Source organism: Indicator indicator, chromosome Z (genome assembly GCF_027791375.1).
Source record: "Indicator indicator isolate 239-I01 chromosome Z, UM_Iind_1.1, whole genome shotgun sequence".
Lineage (NCBI taxonomy): Eukaryota > Metazoa > Chordata > Aves > Piciformes > Indicatoridae > Indicator > Indicator indicator.
In genome coordinates, this window is record NC_072053.1 from 32,935,696 (window position 1) to 32,955,131 (window position 19,436).

Consider the following 19,436-nt stretch of genomic DNA (forward strand, 5'->3'; position numbering starts at 1 on the left):
TCAAGAATACAGACCTTTAATGTCACTGATTGAGCACATTTTTCATTTTAGTGTTAATATTTTACTTTGCTTGTGTGGTGGTTTGAGCTCTGAATTTAGGAACGCAAATGATAATAGATATAAATTCCTCCCCCAGCCCTTCTCCCTTTTTTCTCGACAGGGTGGAGAGAGAGAGAAGAAGAAAAAAAAAAAAAACCAAAAACAAAAAACTCGTGAAAGAAATATTCTCAAGTCGGTTTGGAAGTAGGAGGAGTAAATTTTTTTCTCCTTTCACAAAAGGGAAAGGAAAAAACATAATTTTTTACATATATATATATATATATATATATATCAGTAACGGGGGGATTCACAGAGGTGAGGGATGAGGGTAAGTGGGAAGAAAAATATACAAAACCAAGCCTGGATGGCCTTGTGTTCCCCTGGATGTCGGTGGGTTCAGTTGAGAGAAAGGGCCCCAGCCATGTGGTCCGGTGCAGGAGACAGTGACAGCAACAGCAGCAAGAAGTCCTCTCGAGCAGACGAGGCAGGAAAAAGGGAAGAGCATCAAGATGTCCCCCCTTTTTATAGGCTTGCTGGACAGGAAGGGGAAGTGGAATAGACCACTTCTGAGTCAGGGGACCACCTTCTCCCAGCAGGGGAGGGGCCAAGCCCTCCCCAGATTAAACTTCTTTTGTCCACCTGGGGTTGGGTTCTTCTCAGCCCCATCCAGGATGGGTGTGTCGCAGCACAGTCCACCCCTTCTATTTCACTTCCACTTTCCTGTCACAGTTTCTTTATCCAGTCATGAGTTGTGGTATTAGAGTTCATGTTGTGAGTCCCTCTTTATCCCAGCTGTGTCTCTCTCTCTCAGGGCAGTCTCTCTCTATCCTAGCTGTGTGTCTCTCTCTCTCAGGGCAGTCTCTCTCTATCCTGGCTGTGTCTCTCTCTCTCTCAGGGCAGTCTCTCTTTATCCTGGCTGTGTCTCTCTCTCTGGTGCCAGTTGATGCAGGTGGTGCTTGAGCTGGGCAGGAACATGGAGAAGAATAAGAGAGAACAGGAAACAGTCTTCACCTCTGAAGGGGAGTCAGGAGCAGTCTATTGCTGTATGGGAAGCAGGAGCAGGTGTAGGCGAGATGATGCAGAAGTCCTTTTGAGCTGATGCTTGTGTGCAGTGGGTTCATGCTGGATCCTGGACACCAGGTTGTCATCAGACTAGGAGAGAAAACTTACAACGACTTATAACTATTATACAGTGATTACATTACATTAATTGGTGTTACCTTCAGAGGCTATACCTTCTCAGCCAACGTCACGTTTCGTTGTGGCACACACTGAATATCCCCAGTCTCTAGCATGACCCAGTATGTGTGACCAGGCCCCTCAGCAGAGACCACCCCTCGGGTTGGTTTGCCCCCACCAACAGCAGGGAAAACCCATACTGATTTTCCTAGTAGGTTTTTCTCATTGATCACAGGAACTCCATCTCCATCCACTGTTTGCAGCAGGTTGGACTGGGCAGGACCAGCTCGGTTTACAGACCCTCTGCTATTGACTAACCAAGTGGCCTGAGCTAGGTGTTTTTCCCAGTTCCTAAAGGTTCCACCTCCCATGGCTTTTAGGGTGGTCTTCAACAAGCCATTGTAGCGTTCAACCTTCCCTGCAGCTGGTGCATGGTATGGGATATGGTAAATCCATTCAATCCCATGTTCCTTTGCCCAGTCCCTTGTGAGATGGCTCTTGAAGTGGGTTCCATTGTCCGACTCGATCCTCTCTGGGGTGCCGTGTCTCCACAGGACGTGTCTCTCCAGGCCCAGGATGGTGTTGCGGGCAGTGGCATGAGGTACTGGGTAGGTTTCCAGCCACCCTGTACGCCTCCACCATGGTCAGTACGTACTGCTTGCCACTGTGAGATCGAGGAAGGGTGATGTAGTCGATCTGCCAGGCCTCTCTGTACTTATACTTTGACCATCTCCCCCCATACCATAAAGGCTTCATGCGCTTAGCCTGCTTTATGGCAGCACAGATGTCACACTCATGAATAACCTGGGAGATGGCTTCCATGGATATGTCCACTGACCTGTCCCGAGCCCACCGGTATGTGGCATCTCTCCCTTGGTGACCTGAAGTGTCATGGGCCCAGCGAGCTAGGAATAGCTCACCCTTGTGTTCCCAGTCCAAGTCTATCTGGGAGATTTTAGCAGCCAGATCTGCTTGGTGGTTGTGCTGGTGTTCCTCAGTGGCTCTGCTTTTGGGAATGTGTGCATCGATGTGCCGTACCTTTATTGGCAGCTTGTCCAGATAGGCAGCAATGTCTTGCCACAGGTCTGCGGCCCAGATAGCCTTTCCTTTCCTCTGCCATCCGTTCTTCTACCATTCCTTCAGCCACCCCCATAAGGCATTTGCCACCATCCAGGAGTCAGTATATAGGTAAAGCACCGGCCAGTTCTCCCGTTTTGCTATATCTAGGGCCAGCTGGACAGCTTTTACCTCTGCATACTGACTGGATTCACCTTCTCTGTCCCTTGCTTCTGCCACTTGCCTTGTTGGGCTCCAGACAGCTGCCTTCCATCTCCGCTTGCTCCCTACAAGACGGCAAGATCCATCTGTGAATAGAGCATAGCCCTTTTCATTATCAGGGAGATCATTATATGGGGGAGTCTCCTCAGCATGGGTCACTGTCTTCTCTGGTGGCATCCCAAAGTCAGCACCCTCTGGCCCGCTGGTGATCACTTCTACTATGCCAGGGCGTTCAAAGTTCCCCATTCGAGCTCGCTGAGTTATCAGGGCCATCCATTTACTCCAGGTGGCATCTGTGGCATGATGTGGGGTTGAGCCCCTCCCTTTAAACATCCAAGTCAGGACTGGAAGCCTTGGAGCTAAAAGGAGTGGTGACTCGGTCCCAATTACCTCAGAAGCAGCTCGGACTCCCTCATAGGCAGCTAGGATCTCCTTTTCTGTTGCAGTGTAGTTGGCCTCAGAACCTTTGTACCCCTTACCCCAGAAACCTAGGGGCCTGCCCCTTGTCTCACCAGGAGCTTTCTGCCACAAACTCCATGTAGGACCACTCTCACCAGCCGCAGTATACAGCACATTCTTGATCTCTGGCCCAGTTCGAACAGGTCCCAGAGCCATAGCATGGACCACTTCTCGTTTTATCTGGTCAAATGCTACCTGTTGCTCAGATCCCCACACAAAACTATTTTTCTTCTGTGTTACATGGAAGAGGGATTTCACTACTTGACTGTAACCGGGAATGTGCATTTTCCAGAAGCCCACAAGCCCCAAGAAGGATTGTGTCTCTTTCTTACTAGTGGGTTGCACCATAGTGGCTACCTTATTCACCACATCCTGAGGGATGTGGCGATGGCCATCTTGCCATCGAACTCCCAGAAACTGGATCTCTCTGGCAGGCCCTTTTACCTTGCTTCTCTTTATGGCAAAGCCAGCCTCCAACAGGATATCAATTATCCTCTTTACCCTTCTGATAGACCTCCTCTGCTGTCTCACCTCATACAATGATGTCATCAATGAACTGCAGGTGCTCAGGGGCTCCACCCTTCTCCAGTGCAGTTTGGATCACTTCATGGCAGATGGTAGAACTGTGTTTCCACCCCTGGGGAAGACGATTCCACTGGTATTGGACACCTCTCCAGGTGAAAGCAAACTGTGGCCTACATTCTTCTGCAATGGGAACGGAGAAGAAAGCATTAGCAATGTCTATTGTGGCATACCACTTGGCCCCCTTCGATTCCAGTTCGTACTGGAGCTCCAACATGTCTGGCACAGCAGCACTCATTGGAGGAGTCACTTCATTCAGGCCACGGTAGTCCACAGTCAATCTCCATTCCCTGTTTGCCTTCCGCACAGGCCATATTGGGCTGTTGAAAGGTGAATGAGCTTTGCTGATTACCTTCTGGCTCTCCAGTCGTCGAATCAGTTGATGTATGGGGTGCAGAGAGTCTCAGTTGGTCCTGTATTGCCTGCGATGCACTATGTGAGAAGCAATTGGTAACTTCAAATCCTGCACCTTATGGCTGCCAACTACAGAGGAGTCATCTGACAGCTCAGGTATGGCAGACAGCTGTTCCCTGTCTGCAGTCCCTACAGCTGCTACCCCAAATGCCCACTTGTGCCCCTTAGGGTCCTTAAAACATCCCTCCCGCAGAAAGTCAATGCCAAGAATGCAAGGTGCATCTGGACCAGTCACTATGGTGTGTTTTCCCCACTCATTCCCAGTCAGGCTTATCTCAGCCTGCAGTACAGTCAGATCTTGTGAGCCCCCTGTGACCCCTTGAATGGTTATGGGCTTAGTCCCTCTGTAGCTTGATGGTATTAGGGTGCATTGGGCCCCTGTGTCCACCAGAGCTCGGTACTTCAGGGCTTCTGAAGTGCCAGGCCATTTCACAAACACATCCCAGTACACTCTGTTGTCCCTGACCTCCACCTGGCTGGAGGCAGGGCACCTCTAATGCTGGTGGCAAAGCCCACGTTTGTCACAGGGCCCTGTGTTACTGGGAGAAGGGTCTCTTGAACGGGAGGAACCACCCTGGGAACCTGGGGCTGCCCTTCTCCTGGGCGAGTTATTCCCATTGGGGCCACCTTGCAGTTCCCGTACTCTGGCCCAGAGTGCAGAGGTGGGTTGGCCATCCCAGTGGTTCATGTTTTCCCCATGGTCACAGAGAGCTCTCCACAGAGCCACCCTTGACATCCCCTGATTAGCTTGGGGTGATCTCCTAGGGGGAGGAGAATGACGTTTATTCCTGATGGCTGAAACATGGATGCATTCTGATGGAGAAGGTGAATGGGGAGAAAAGCTGTCATCCCCTTCCCTCAGTTCAGGCTTGGAGGCCTTAATCTCTTTGATGATGTCTTTAGTCATAACCTCTATGGCTGAGATTATGGGCCTGTGACTGACACTGTCCTCATATTCCCTCAGGTCACTATCAAACTCACCCACAGTTTTAGGACTTCCATCCTGTCCAGTCAGAAGCATCCCTCCTAGTGTGTGTGCATATCTTTGAGGGGCACCCTGGTGAGTTTCTTTACTAAGGACCATTTCATGGACACCTGATCTGGGTCCAAGGGGAGCTGGCCATTTCCATAGATGATCTCCAGCACAGCCATCTGTCTCAGGTACCGAATGCCCTGTTCCATAGCCGTCCATTTAATTGGGGCCCAAGGCAAATCCTCTCTGGTAGGGTACCTGCGCTTTATAGCATTAGTAACCCGGGCCCAGAGAGTGTGTGTTCCATCGAGTTTTGATAACTCTTTATCCAGACCGGCATCATGAGACAGGGAGCCTAGAAGCTTTGCCTCCCTCTTATCTAGATCTACAGTTTCTGCACCCTCATCCCAACATTTTAGGGTCCAGTTTAGTATTGTCTCACTCTCTCTCCGTGCATAGTCCAGACGAGTTTGCCTTAATTCTTTTCTGGGCAGAGATGTGATGGTTATGATCTCCTGATCTGAGTCCTCTCCATCTGCTGGTGGGTTCTGAGATGTGCTGGGTCCTGCTGAGATGCCTTCTTCACCATCCGTATTTGGAGCTGATTTTTGCATCTTTTTCCTGCGTGTGGTAACCAGTGCTAGGGAAACTACAGGTGGAGGAGCATCAGGGGTTATGTGTGAAGCTGTTGGTGGGGGGTCAAACCCTCGGGGCTGGGCCTCAGGTTTGGCCAGCCTCCATCGGGCTGGACAGCATTCACAGCAGCCAGACCCCTCCCTCCTGTTTTCATAAACATTATCACAGTGCCTGCAGTGCTTACAGCTCTCCCCCTTTGGGCCATTAAGGCTTACAAAAGAATTCCCTACACCAATTGTCCCTCCACAGATAGCTCTTAATGGGTTGGGGCACCCCCTTCCCCACATGGCCAGAGCGAGTATGATTATCAAGATTACATTTAAACCTACAGAGCATATTTTTACATAGTCCCATTCTCCTTCAGCAATATTTTTATCCACACGTTTAGTTTCATAATAGGTTTCAGAGAAATTTTTTATGTCAGAAAAGTTTGAGAAGTGCCCACCGCCAGTAAGATTGATGGAATTCAAAAGGTACATGAAAAACTGCATTGGCAGAGTTTTTATCCAGTCAAGCAGCATCTCTATAATTAACTAAAGCACATGGTAAGTCAGTAGTTTATACACATGTGTCCAAAAGATCCAGCCAACATCCCATCCAAAAACTTAAATAAATATGTAATCAAGAATCAAGAAGGTTGGAAGAGACCTCAAGGATCATCGAGTCCAACCTGTCACCTTACACCTCATGCCTATCTAAACCATGGCACCAAGTGCCACGTCCAATCCCCTCTTGAACACCTCCAGGGATAGTGACTCCACCACCTCCCTGGGCAGCACATTCCAATGGCCAACCACTCTCTCTGTGAAGAACTTTCTCCTCACCTCCAGCCTAAACCTCCCCTGCACAGCTTGAGACTGTGTCCTCTTGTTCTGGTGCTGGTTGCCTGGGAGAAGAGACCAAACCCCTCCTGGCTACAACCTCCCTTCAGGTAGTTGTAGACAGCAATGAGGTCTCCCCTGAGCCTTCTCTTCTCCAGGCTAAACAGTCGCAGCTGCCTCAGCCTCTCCTCATAGGGCTTGTGCTCAAGGCCTCTCACCAGCCTCGTTGCCCTTCTCTGGACATGCTCCAGCAAATCAACATCTTTCCTAAACTGAGGGGCCCAGAACTGGACACAGTACTCAGGGTGTGGCCTAACCAGTGCTGTGTACAGGGGTACAATGACCTCCCTGCTCCTGCTGGCCAAACTATGCCTGATGCAGGCCAGGATGCCATTGGCTCTCTTGGCCACCTGGGCACACTGCTGGCTCATGTTCAGGCACCTGTCAACCAGTACCCCCAGGTCCCTTTCTACCTGGCTGCTCTCCAGCCACTCTGACCCCAGCCTGTAGCTCTGCATGGGGTTGTTGTGGCCGAAGTGCAGCACCCGGCACTTGGACTTGTTGAATGCCATCCTGTTGGACTCTGCCCATCTGTCCAGCCTGTCAAGGTCCTTCTGCAGAGCCCTTCTACCTTCTAACAGATCAACACCTGCTCCCAGCTTGGTGTCATCTGCAAATTTCCTGATGATGGACTCAATCCCCTCATCCAGATCATCAGTAAAGATATTGAACAGGATGGGGCCCAGCACTGATCCCTGGGGGACACCACTAGTGACAGGCTGCCAGCTGGATGTGGCACCATTCACCACCAGTCTCTGGGCTCGGCCCTCCAGCCAGTTCCTAACCCAGCGCAGAGTGCTGCTGTCCAAGCCACAGGCTGACAGCTTGGCCAGGAGTTTGCTGTGGGGGACAGTGTCAAAGGCCTTGCTGAAGTCCAGGTAGACTACATCCACAGCCTTTCCTACGTCCACCGGGCTGGTCACCTGATCATAGAAGGAGATCAGGTTGGTGAGGCAGGACCTGCCCTTCCTAAATCCATGTTGGCTGGGCCTGATTCCTTGGCCATCCTTCAGGTGCGCAGTGATTGCCCCCAAGACAATCTGCTCCATGATTTTCCCTGGCACTGAGGTCAGGCTGACAGGCCTGTAGTTCCCAGGTTCTTCTGTCCGTCCCTTCTTGTGGATGGGCGTCACATTGGCCAGTTAACTTGAACCATAAGAATCTGTAAAATTACCATCTCTACTTCCAAACCCTTCTTTCCCAATCAGGTGTTATTTTCAAGCAAAAGAAAAAAATATTATTTCCCAAGCCTCACGTTGGAAGCGCCAAAAGAAATATTGTGGTGGTTTGAGCTCTGAATTTAGGAGCTCAAATGATAATAGATATAAATTCCTCCCCCAGCCCTTCTCCCTTTTTTCTCGGCAGGGTGGAGAGAGAGAGAAGAAGAAAAAAAAAAAACCAAAACCAAAAAACTCGTGAAAGAAATATTCTGAAGTCGATTTGAAAGTAGGAGGAGTAAATTTTTTTCCTTTTTCACAAAAGGGAAAGGAAAAAAAAAATTTTTTTACATATATATATATATATATATCAGTAACAGGGGGGGGTTCACAGAGGTGAGGGATGAGGGTTAGTGGGAAGAAAAATATACAAAACTAAGCCTGGAGGGCCTTGTGTTCCCCTGGATGTCGGTGGGTTCAGTTGAGAGAGAGAAAGGGCCCCAGCCACGTGGTCCGGTGCAGGAGACAGTGACAGCAACAGCAGCAAGAAGTCCTCTCGAGCAGACGAGGCAGGAAAAAGGGAAGAGCAGCAAGATGTCCCCCCTTTTTATAGGCTTGCTGGACAGGAAGGGGAAGTGGAATAGACCACTTCTGAGTCAGGGGACCACTTTCTCCCAGCAGGGGAGGGGCCAAGCCCTCCCCAGATTAAATTTCTTTTGTCCACCTGGGGTTGGGTTCTTCTCAGCCCCATCCAGGATGGGTGTGTCCCAGCACATCTTGGATGAAATTAGTGAAGTGTAAGGACCAGAGGTTTAAAATACTTGAAACTCTGTTCAAATACTATATTTTGATAATTGACTGTTACAAGGTAATTTTTATGGTAGAATTTGAATACAATGGATTGGTTTCACAGCTGCAGGAGGGAGAAAAGGAGGGAATTAATCTGTTGAATTGCTCTACCATTTTTCCTTCCTTCCCTCACTCGCATTGGCTCTCTTGGCCACATTGTTGTCCCATGGAGAACTTGCTGTCCACCAGCACTCCAAGGTCTTTCTGCGTGGAGCTGCTTTCGTGCAGGGCAGCCCCTAACCTGTACTGGTGCATATTGTTATTCCTCCCCAGATGTAGGACCTTGCACTTGTCCTTATTAAACTTCATGAGGTTTGCCTGCACCCAGCTCTCCAGCCTGTCCAGGTCACGTTGAATGGCTGCACAGCCTGACAGGTGTCAGCCAACCCCCCCAGTTTTGTATCACCAGCAAACCTCATCCAGGTCGTTGATAAAGATAATGAACAAAACTGGACCAAATACTGATCCCTGGGGAATATCACTGGCCACATGTCTCCAAGTTGACTCTGTCCCACTGATGACCCTCTTAACTCTGTTGTTGAGCCAGTTTTCAATCCACTTCATGTAACAACCACTATGCCACATTTTGTGAGCTTTTCTGTGAGCATGTTATGGAAGACAGTATTGAAAGCTTTACTGATGTCAAGATATGTGATATCCACTGCTCTTCCCTCATCTACCCATTTGGTCATAATTTCATAGAAGGCTTATCAGATTAGTCAGACAGGACATCTCTCCAGTTCTGCTGCCTTGCTTCTAGAGACTGAGGTTCCTGAGGGCTGGTCTTAAGAGTAAAGACTGAGGCAATGAAGGCATTCAGCAACTCTGCCATCTCTGCATCATCAGTTACCATATCTCCCATATCATTCAGCAGTGGGCCCTCCTTTTGTCTGCTCTTCCTTTTATTATTGATGTATTTGAAAAAACTCTTCTTGTTCTTTCTCCCCTCGGGCAAGATTCAGTTCCAGGAGGGCCTTGGCTCTCCTTGTTGCTTCTCTACATTCTCTGGCTATATCTCTATAATCCTCCCAACTGACTAGTCCTTTTTCCCATATATTATAAACCTCCTTTTTATTTTTGAGTTTTACTAAGAGTTTCTTGCTTATCCATGCAGGTCTTCTGCTTTCCTTACTTGACTTTTTTTCAAGAGAATACATTTCTCCTGAGCTTGGAGGAGGTAATGTTTGAACGTCAACCAGCTGTCTTGGGCTCCCCTTCCTTCCAGAGCCCTAGTCCACTGGATATATCCAAGTAGAGTCTCGAAGAGGGGAAAGTTGGCCCTTTTAAAGTACAGGGTTGAAATTTTACTTATCAGCCTGCTTCTTTGTCTGTTGATATTAAACTCTAACATGTCATGGTCACTGCAACCAAGATTACCCCCAACCTTGACACCTACAACCAGTCCTTCTTTGTTTGTTAATACCAGGTCCAGCATTGCACTTCTCCTGTTCAACTACTTGCAGGAGAAAGTTGTCAATAGCTTCTTCCTGGTTTGGTGGTCTCTAGTAAACACCACAACCATATCACCCATGTTTGTATGTCCCTTCACTCTTACCCATAAGCTTTCAATGCTTTTATCATCTTCCCCTCGGTTAAGCTCAACACATTCTAGTTGCTTATTCACATAGAGAGCAACTCCAGCACCTCGCCTTGTCAGTCTGTCCTTCCTGAAAAGAACATAGTTGTCCATAATTACATTCCAGTCATGGGAGCTGTCCCACCATGTCTCTGTAACTGCAACAAGATCACAACCCTGCAACTGCACCCAGATTTCCAGTTCATCCTGCTTATTCCCCATGTTCTTGTGTTGGTATACAGACACTTCAGAGACTTAGCAGAGGAGTATCTGTTACCATTCTGGGTGTCGCATAATCCACTATCCCCTACAGCCCCTGGGATAGCAATGGAGCTGGTACCCTGACTCACATTTCCCAGGAGTGTCCCCAGTGAGGCTCATTTTTTCCTCTTCGCCCTTCAAAATTAGTTTAAAGACGTATCAATCAGCCCTGCCAGTTCTTGTCCCAGAAGACAAGTGGTTTTTGGCTATAGTCAGCAGGCCTAGAGTCTGGTAGAGTAGCCTGTGATCAAAGAACTCAAAATCCTGCTGTTACTAGCAGGATAACTGCATGAAGTTTCCTTTCTGTGACAATGCTGAACTCTTTTGAACTTGAAAAAGGTGCATTTAATTTGTGATCTTTGTAGGGAATGACAAGTCTTCCAGATTACGTCATATTTAAGTCTTTCCCTGGAACACCCCTTCAACATATCTTCAGTGCAGCTGGCGATGATCTGCTAAATCTTCTACAAGGTTTATTCACATTTAATCCTTGTACTAGAGTTACAGCTACTCAGGTATAGTATACTTGTATTATTTCCTGATGTTCGTAAACCTACTGTTGACATCTGGTAAAAATGGTTTAAAGGCTTGAAATTAAATGTCATAGTTCTGTTTATTAAATACTAGAAATGTATTTCCAGTGTTTTTTTTACTGATCATCTCCATTCCCAGTGTAAACACAGACAACTAAAATGTATGAGTCATGGCCTTCAGTCATTATATTTGATACTCAAAATTCAGTCACCTAAACATTGTCTTAATGTAGTATATCTTAATCCTTGAGTTTGAAAGTTTTTCATCCAAATTCTTCTTCAATTTAACTTTTTTTTTCCATTTTTTATATGAAGTTCTCTGATTTAAGCCAGTATTCTGATTTGAATATCCTTTTCCATTATGCTTGGGTGAAAACAGATCTCAATTTCACTACTCCTTGATGGGGAGAGATATAAAGGACTTTATAACATTCGACAAGATTTTCATGGAGTTCAGAATACTGATTTCTGCTGTGAGGAAGATACAGCAGCTAGCAGTTTCAAAACAGTTTCTGTCATCCTTCCTTCTTAGGGAAGCGTGCAAGAAACGGCTGCCCCTATTCTCTCATTGCTTGTTAAACAAAGCAGATCTCAGTCCAGGGAATTGGTGCATGTGTTACGTATCTTTTTAATAGAGGAATTTTTCAGAGCACATGCAGGTTTTTTTGTCACCATTTTTAAGAACTTATATTTAAAGTTTCCAAATAATTAGTTTTGCTATGTTTGGGACTTAATGATACTAGTTTGTAACTAGGAAGTTATGTTACAAGATCGTGACTTGAATATTAAATATATATGATTTTTCTGGTCTAGCATTTTTATTGATGATACTACAGTTTAAGGCAGGAAACAACTTGCACTTACTCATGGGCTTGATTTATAGCTGGCATTGAATACCATGTGACTTATGCTAGCAAGAGTAATGATTACCCAAGGGACAGCTTAGCATTTTTTACTGGGCCATGGTTTATGGAAGCTGTGGAATTCCTAAAATTTAAACAGGGTATGTAATTCCATTACATGAAAGCTAACCTCACTCAGTTGTCTGTCTTCCACTCTAATTCAAACTCCATTTTTACCACAGTTTACAGTGTTAAAACAGCACAGTTTAAAGAAATTTTTGGGAAAGACCCTATTGTAAAATGTAGCAAAGTAGCTGCTAGGTTCCAGACCTGATCAAGATCTCTCTATTTAGATATACTCTTTTAATCTTATTCCTACTTTTCTTCTTTATCCTCATCTCATTTGCCTATTCAGAATGTAAGGTATTCAGAGCTAGAAACTTGCTGTTTGTATAAGACCTTCTGTGTCTTAGTCTGGAGTTTTGTTAGGAGGTAAGAGCATTAGTTAAAAACAGCAGTACACAGTTTCTCTTTGCTTACAAATTGAAGTGCTGTGGGTATTCTTTGAGAACACAATCTTGGTTTGCTGAAAGGCCACCTTCGGATATAAAAATGTTCAAGTAGTTCTAAAGTCCCAATAGCAAGTGCTTTATTTCAGTATAAGTTCTTTATAAACAGTGTACTGACATGTTATGCTCATTGCTTGGTTATTTTTCCTTCCATTATAATTAAGGCATTAAAACAGAAGTATTTCAGTAACCGACCAGGACCTACTCCAGGAAATCAGCTGCCAAGACCTAACTGTCCTGCAGAAGTTATACAGGAAGAACAAAATGCAATCTTAAATTTAAAAAGGAAAAGACCAGAAGGACTAGATGAAGGTAATCTCTTAATGCTTAACCTGTTATAAAATGTGAGATACATGCTCAGAGAACGTGATACTTAAAGAACAAAAATGTGAATGGGACTACTTGCCTGGTAAACAGCACCATCTCAAACCCTTTAATGATTTCTGCTTTAGGATAAATGCTTTAGGGTGAGCATGACTTATGACTTATTTCTGTGTTCTAACAGAACTGGTACCAAAAAGGCTCAGTTAAGACATTAGGAATCTATTTGCTAGAAGAAATACCTAATTCCATTAGTCTCTGTACAGGCTATTATGATTTTTTTTTTTGAGGTGGAAATAAGTTCACATTACTTGAAAACAAAAGGTGTGTCAGAGAAACATACCATGTTATTCATTCAGAAGACAGTGGAGAATGTAAGTCAGATTTAGAAGAGACATCTCTGCTTGTTGTCTCTTAAACTAAGCAAGTTAACTGGTAAAACTGCTCAGAGTAAGGAGCATTAAGCACATTTCTGTGATCCTTTTGAAAGGCAAGCCTATTCCCTAACATTTACTTCTATATGGAACCTCCAGTCATCCTCAGATAACTGCATATACTTCATAGCTTTTCTTGCTATGAAGATCAGAGGATTCAAGATCTGTTTCTGATACTAAATTACTAAGACCACTTAGAGTTCATCTTTTTAACAGCCAGAATATGCTTTGTAGCCAGCTGTCAGGTTATTATCAGCCTTTTGTAACTGCCAGGTATGAGGTGCTGTTTTGATACAAGAGTCATCTTTTTGGAATGGTGACTGCTTTCATGAAAGTGCCTTTCCTCTTGAATTCAGAGATAGCTATGTTATTAGTTTAACTTATTTTTTAGGCACTTTGACTTTGTGTTTCTTAGTCTTTGTCAAATTAAAAGTGACGTGCATTAGTTCACTGGCTTGAGGTTCTAATCTAAAAGAAAAATTTAATCAGTTGACTATATCCATGCTTTCTGAGTGCAGTACTGTGGCTGAATTAGTATGTGGAAAATTAAGTTAGCCTAGGTAATTAATTGAAACATTTTAGCTCCTTTTGCAAGGACCACATGAGGAGCTGATCAGTGTTTTTGGAGTTCATGACGTAAAATGCCTGTTAAGTAAAGAGCAGGAAAGAAAAAAACAGTGCTTCTTTGAGTTCTGTCACTTAACCATTTGAAGTCTTGCATTTGACAATGCAGAGACAATGCATTTGACGAGCAGAGTTTACAGAGCTGTATCACGCTAGAACACTAGTTGCTTTAATGTCTTTTGAAAGGTGTCTGGTAAGAGGGAATCAGACTTGCGTGTTAAAAATGCTACTTTTGAGATTGGCTGTAACTAAGGCATTTAGGAATTCAGCATTACTTTTTGAGACATTTGAATATCCATATAAAATGCAGTATCATTTTCAGGAAACGGAAATATAATGGATTTTCTAGTTTGGATTTTCCATGATACTCTGTTAATGCCTTCACTGGGCTGAGAGAAACAGGGTGTCTCAAAGGTAGATCCTCTGGTGCCAAGAAACATCAAAGGAGAGAAACAGTATTAGAGCTAGCAAATTTGCTATCCTGGATTTCATTTGACATTCTTACAAGAATTATCATCTAAAGTAAAAGTCTGAATATTGGTTTACAAGAACAATCCCACAGTCTTTGTTTAAATAAAATTTGAAGTACAGCATGTTTTCTATTGATAACTGTGGGAGCAAATGTGCAAAAGTAATTTCAAAGAAAAATAAGTTGCAGCCTCTGAAATTCTTACGTAGGCCTGTGCTTACATCCTGTACAGTACATGCTTTCTGTCAACCTTTTTGAGGTCATATTCTGGAATTTAACAGAATGGACTGAATGATTACTTCTAAGTGTACCCTAGAAAGAATTTATGCCATCCCCATATGTGCTGCTTTTCCACAAGAACAAACCTGTAGCCTGTGGGGTGTGTTCACCAAACTTCAATGTGCAGCAGATGTATTTTGAGAAAGCAGCCTCTTTTATTGTCAGGGGAATACTATCCCTAGATGAATGGCTGCCTGTGGAAGGTATTATGTATGAATCATTGCTAGCTGCTGTTACCACTTTTTTTTCTGATCAGTGAGGTATGTTCAGACACTGATACTGCAGTGAAACCATTATCTGTCTTCTCCGCTCTGGCAAGCAGTTACCCAAAAGTAATGCTATGGGTTACCCAGAGGCACAGATTCACAAAACAGTATAAAAGATACTCTTTTTTTTTTTTTTTGAGTTAATGTAAGGGATTTACCTCATTTCAGAACTGTTCTACACTGGTTTTGGGGAAAAATGTATCTAAGCATTCTATTGATATCTAAGGTGTGTTGTTTGGGCCTTTAAAATCCATGAGTGTGATTCAATGTCAGTGTTTGTTTAGAGAAGATCTCTGCCTGTAGGGCAGGCAAAAACAGATGAATCCCTTTCATAGTACACTTCATATCCATCCCAGAAGACAGCTAAGGTTTATGCTACCTACACTATAAGTAGCATATGAAGAAAGAGAGAACATGATCTGGAATATAATCAAAAGTACAGCTGCCCTCATCTACAGCTAGATACTAAACAGAGAAAATGATTAAAGAATGAGGCAGAGACTAAAAGGGCTGTTACTTTCTGCAGGCAACTTATTGCTGGCTAGTGACAGCATGTTAAAAATCCCAAAAGTGTATGTGTGGTAGGGAGGGTTAAGCTTTAGAATAGCTTGCCTCTCTTAGGTTTAAAAGTAAAATTTAACTGCCTAACTTTTTATACCAACAATGAAAAAATGATACATGTATCCCAGATGCAATTCAGTATAGAATTTGGGACTCATTTAGAATACATTTACTGATTCAACTGAACTTTATAATGCTCTTTCATAGATTAATAGGGAAAAGTTATCACATACTGGCACCACAACAAACAGGATTAAGCAGCTCAGAGTAGAAGTATCTCAAGAACAAATGCTAAAACCATGAGGAGGGGGCTGGACCCCTTTACTTTGGTAATGATGTGATTTACACTTTTCAGGATTACCAAAAAAATTGGTTTTTTGATTGCTGTGGATGAAAATGGCCTGAGTCCCAATGATTAAAAAAACACTGGAGTAGTTGCTGGATTGTTATTTTATAATATTTTCACGTGGAAAATATGAATTTGTTGTTTTCTGAAACAGCTTTCATTAACCTTGCTTTTGTTAATAAAAATTATTTTAAAATAGTACAAGATTCTTTGATTTGTGTTCTTGTTACTTAAACTTGTGCTTTGAGGGTAGTAAATGTTGAAAATGCTTACTGGCTACAGATTCAGAGTTTGATTTTGCAGAATCACATGCTATCCTGTACAAATGCACATCCTAAGGAGCAGAACTACACAAATCATCCTTTTTACCTGGGGAAAAAAAGTGTCTTGGGTGGGGGGTAGCATGTTTTGGTTTTGTTTGTTGTTGTTGCAGTTAGTATTAGTAACAAATGAGTTTGCATGTCCTCTCTCAGCAGTCATGCATTAAGACTTTTCAAGGACATGTCTACAATATTGAAAACAGTATGATGCACAGATTGATTATGAAGGGTTGGCCTTCTTTCATTGCAGACTCTGGTCATCCAGGAGAAATCTGGGAGCATACGAATACTGTTTCTTTCACAACCTCAATATTTCAATAAGAGATAGAAGAAGATCTAGCTGGGAAAACTGTACCGGCCTTTCTGCCAACCTGTGACAGCTGAACAATTGTATATGAAGTTTTATACTGAGCTCAGCTCTGTTGCCTGACTTCTAAGCATGGCTGTTTTGCAACATGGCCACTGGGTAACAATTTCTGCAATGGAGAGAAAGAAGCTGCTGTTGATGCAGCTTAACTGCATGCCTACCCTACTTGTGCAATGCATCTCAGGGGTATCTGTGAGCCTCTTTCAGCCTTGTTTTCTAATGTATGCAGCAGTGGAGAAGGCTTTGAGGCTTGTAGAGGAAAAGCAACCATCTTCTTCTTTTACTCCTACCTTGAGTCAATATAAAACAGGCTGGCCTTGTAAAGGAGAACACTTACCAGTCTTCTGATACCCTACTGTCTTCTGTATTGGTTGTTGTCAATCGAAAATTAAGTTTTCTGCTATGATCTCACTGACAGTGTAGAAAGGTAGGGAATTCCCCAGTGCAGGCTGGGGGATTGACCGAACTGCAGTCCTACTTCTCACAGATATGTTAGCCTGGATAGGTGTGAGAGAGTCAGTAGTACTGTAAAATTTTTGCATTGAGCCTATCCATGGCAGCATTCTGACTGCAATTCTAAGTCTGGAAGCCTTCAGCTGCTAAAACAAATACTGCATTTTTTTCAGTGAGTATTCTGTTTGGTATATCAAATAGTTCTCATGACAGTGAGAACTTTTAAGTATTCTCTCAGCACTGTTTTAGGAATAACCCTGTTCCCTTCTGGTCAAATGCTGCATGTGCCTGGACAGTGCCCTTCTCTGAAGTAAACCTCTTCCAGAAGAACAATCCTCTAAAGCTTCCTTTGGGAATAGTTGTAGAGTAGGTACAGAGTTAGATGGGTAGTGAGTGTTTTGAGCGTATAGAGCATGGTTACTGGGGTTAAAGAGAGAAGGTATTTGACTGGGGCTATTATCTTGTATGCTTCAAGTCATATGTTTACCACAACGGATGTTCAGAAATAGCAATGGTTCTCTCTAAGTTCAGGAGCTGTTCCCCTCCAGCTCCCACACTGCAGTTCATGTGGCACATTATGCACTGTATATGGCTGGGGCCTGTTCTGTACTGTGAGGATATACAGGAAGTCTTATTTTCAGCAGAGTTCATCATTGAAGCAACTGTCAGGGGCTAAAGTTGCCTTGCTGTTCATGGTGGTGGTGGTCACAAATCAAGTGTTCACGCATCACAGAGTATGGCAAGATTTAAAAAAGGATCAGCACTTTTTTTTTTTTTCTTAATTTCAGGCTTTTGGACAGTTCAATTGAACTTCTGTGACTTAGGTCAGAAGTTTAGAAGGAGTATTTGGGACTCAGTACAAAGCATGATTAGTAAGCTATTAGTCAGCTGAGTGGTGTTTAATTTGTGTCTTGGTTATCCTGTAAGCTTTATATCATGCTAATGATACTTCAGTTTTGACAGTCTATCACACCAACCCATTACACATACAGCTGCTGCAGTCTGCTTCTCTTCTCTTCAGAACCATGACAATCAAAGGTGGTTTGTCTTGAGACTGCAATGTGCATGCTTGTGCAAATATCTTAAGTCGTACACTTGTGCAAACTGGAACATCATCTAAATGCCTTTTCTCTTAGATTGAGACAGTTGTTCTGCCCTTACCAAGTGTTTTATTATGAGTTACTGTTGTTTCTTTCTGAAAGGCTAGTATTTGTGTTTGTAATGTTGATGGCTTCTACCTTGAGACTTAATGGAATTTGAGTAACTTCTGTGCATTATACTGATATTCTTTATATAATTGAATTGTTCTCTTCTTTCCACTTTGCCTCAATAGACATAGCAAAACTAATTGTATGAACACAACACAAAAGGGGAAGATGCTCTCTGTTTTCAACAAAACTGATTTCATTTTCTCACGGAGAACAAGAAGTACTATCTGTCACAGCCTCATCTTGTTTCCCTGGTTCTTGATTGGTGCCAATACTGCATCATGCCTACAGCCGTTTGTTTTGACAAAGAAGGCTCAGAGCCAGATTGAGTTGTGTTGTCTGTATCGCAGGTCTGCAGCGGCCTGTGTCCCCCCGTCAGTGCTCAGCGCTGCCGCTCGCTGTTTAAGTATGGGTACTGCAATTCTGCAGCGGCATAGGCCTCACCGTCAGTGCTCAGTACTGCTGCCTCGTGACCGAGTGCCCTGAATTCCTTAAATGTCTGAAAATTCTTGGGTGGGGGGGAGTGTTAAAAAAAATTAAAACTGTAATCACTGGTGTGAGAAGTTAAACAGACAAAAGTCTCTCATTTTTTATATTGATGTTGAGAAATTGTATTAATTTATAGTTAAAGGGTTTAAAAATAAAGAAATGTGTATCTACTATATCAAAAAGGATTTTATAAGACAGATACCCATGTTGCTATGGGGTTAGTGCTTGAGCAGTTGGGCTGCACGTTGCTATGGAAGTCTGCAGCCGGAGTGGTGCCCGGTGTGAGCGAGACCATCCTCTGTCGCGGTCCTGCAGCCTCTTGCTATTTTTGTCTCTTTTTTTCCCCCCCTTCTATCTGCCTTTCTATCCAGTTTTTAAAATTTCTCTCGGCCCTTCACAGTTCTGTCTCCCTTACTCTGTCTGACTCCATGTCCCTATTTTTTAATTCTTTTTTTTGCCCTGTATTTTGATACCCTTTTTGTTTCATAGATTCTCCTGTTCCAGTTCCCTGTCCCTGCTTTAATTTCTTCCCTCTGTCCCATAGCCCATTTTCCACTTCACTGTTTTCTCCTGTCAGACACAAAAAGCTCTGAGATGAGACTATCACTGGAAAAACTGAGCCTGTTGGCAACACTGGTTGTACCTCTGTGATGACATATTTCAGAAGGGCTAAAAAAATGTTGCTTTGATAGCAAAAACAGTGTGAAACAGCCATGTGGATAGCAAGGACAGTGAAGAAGGATGAGGAGGTGTTCGAGGCACCAGAGCAGAAATTCCCCTGTAGCCTGTGGTGAACAGCATGATGGCATAGGTTTTCTCCCTGCAGCCCATTGCAGAGCAGGTAGATGCACACACCAGAGCAGGTAGATGCACCTGAAGGAAGCTGTGACGCCATGGAAAGCCAGTGCTGGACAAGGCTCCTGTCCACACCTGTGACCTTGTGGAGTGGAGCCCATGCTGAAGCAGAAGAATGTGAGGAGGAAGGAGTGGCAGAAATAAGTAGAAGGGAGGATGTAGACAAATAAGGAATGAATATGAGCCCAGAAAATTAGGGAGGGGGGTATGTGTGTG

The 19,436-nt window shown here is 44.0% G+C and overlaps 1 protein-coding gene across 1 annotated transcript in view; it reads left to right on the forward strand.

Annotated features, from left to right (window-relative positions):
• Positions 1-15,577, forward strand: part of CDK7 (cyclin dependent kinase 7) — a 30,954-nt gene extending 15,377 nt beyond the window's left edge. Inside the window, exons 7-9 of the mRNA XM_054397261.1 lie at positions 10,650-10,799; positions 12,393-12,540; positions 15,538-15,577. Of these exons, the coding sequence (XP_054253236.1) occupies positions 10,650-10,799; positions 12,393-12,540; positions 15,538-15,563 (324 nt within the window). The 3' untranslated portion in view covers positions 15,564-15,577. The remainder of the gene's footprint in view (positions 1-10,649; positions 10,800-12,392; positions 12,541-15,537) is intronic.
• Positions 15,578-19,436: the final 3,859 nt, after the last annotated feature.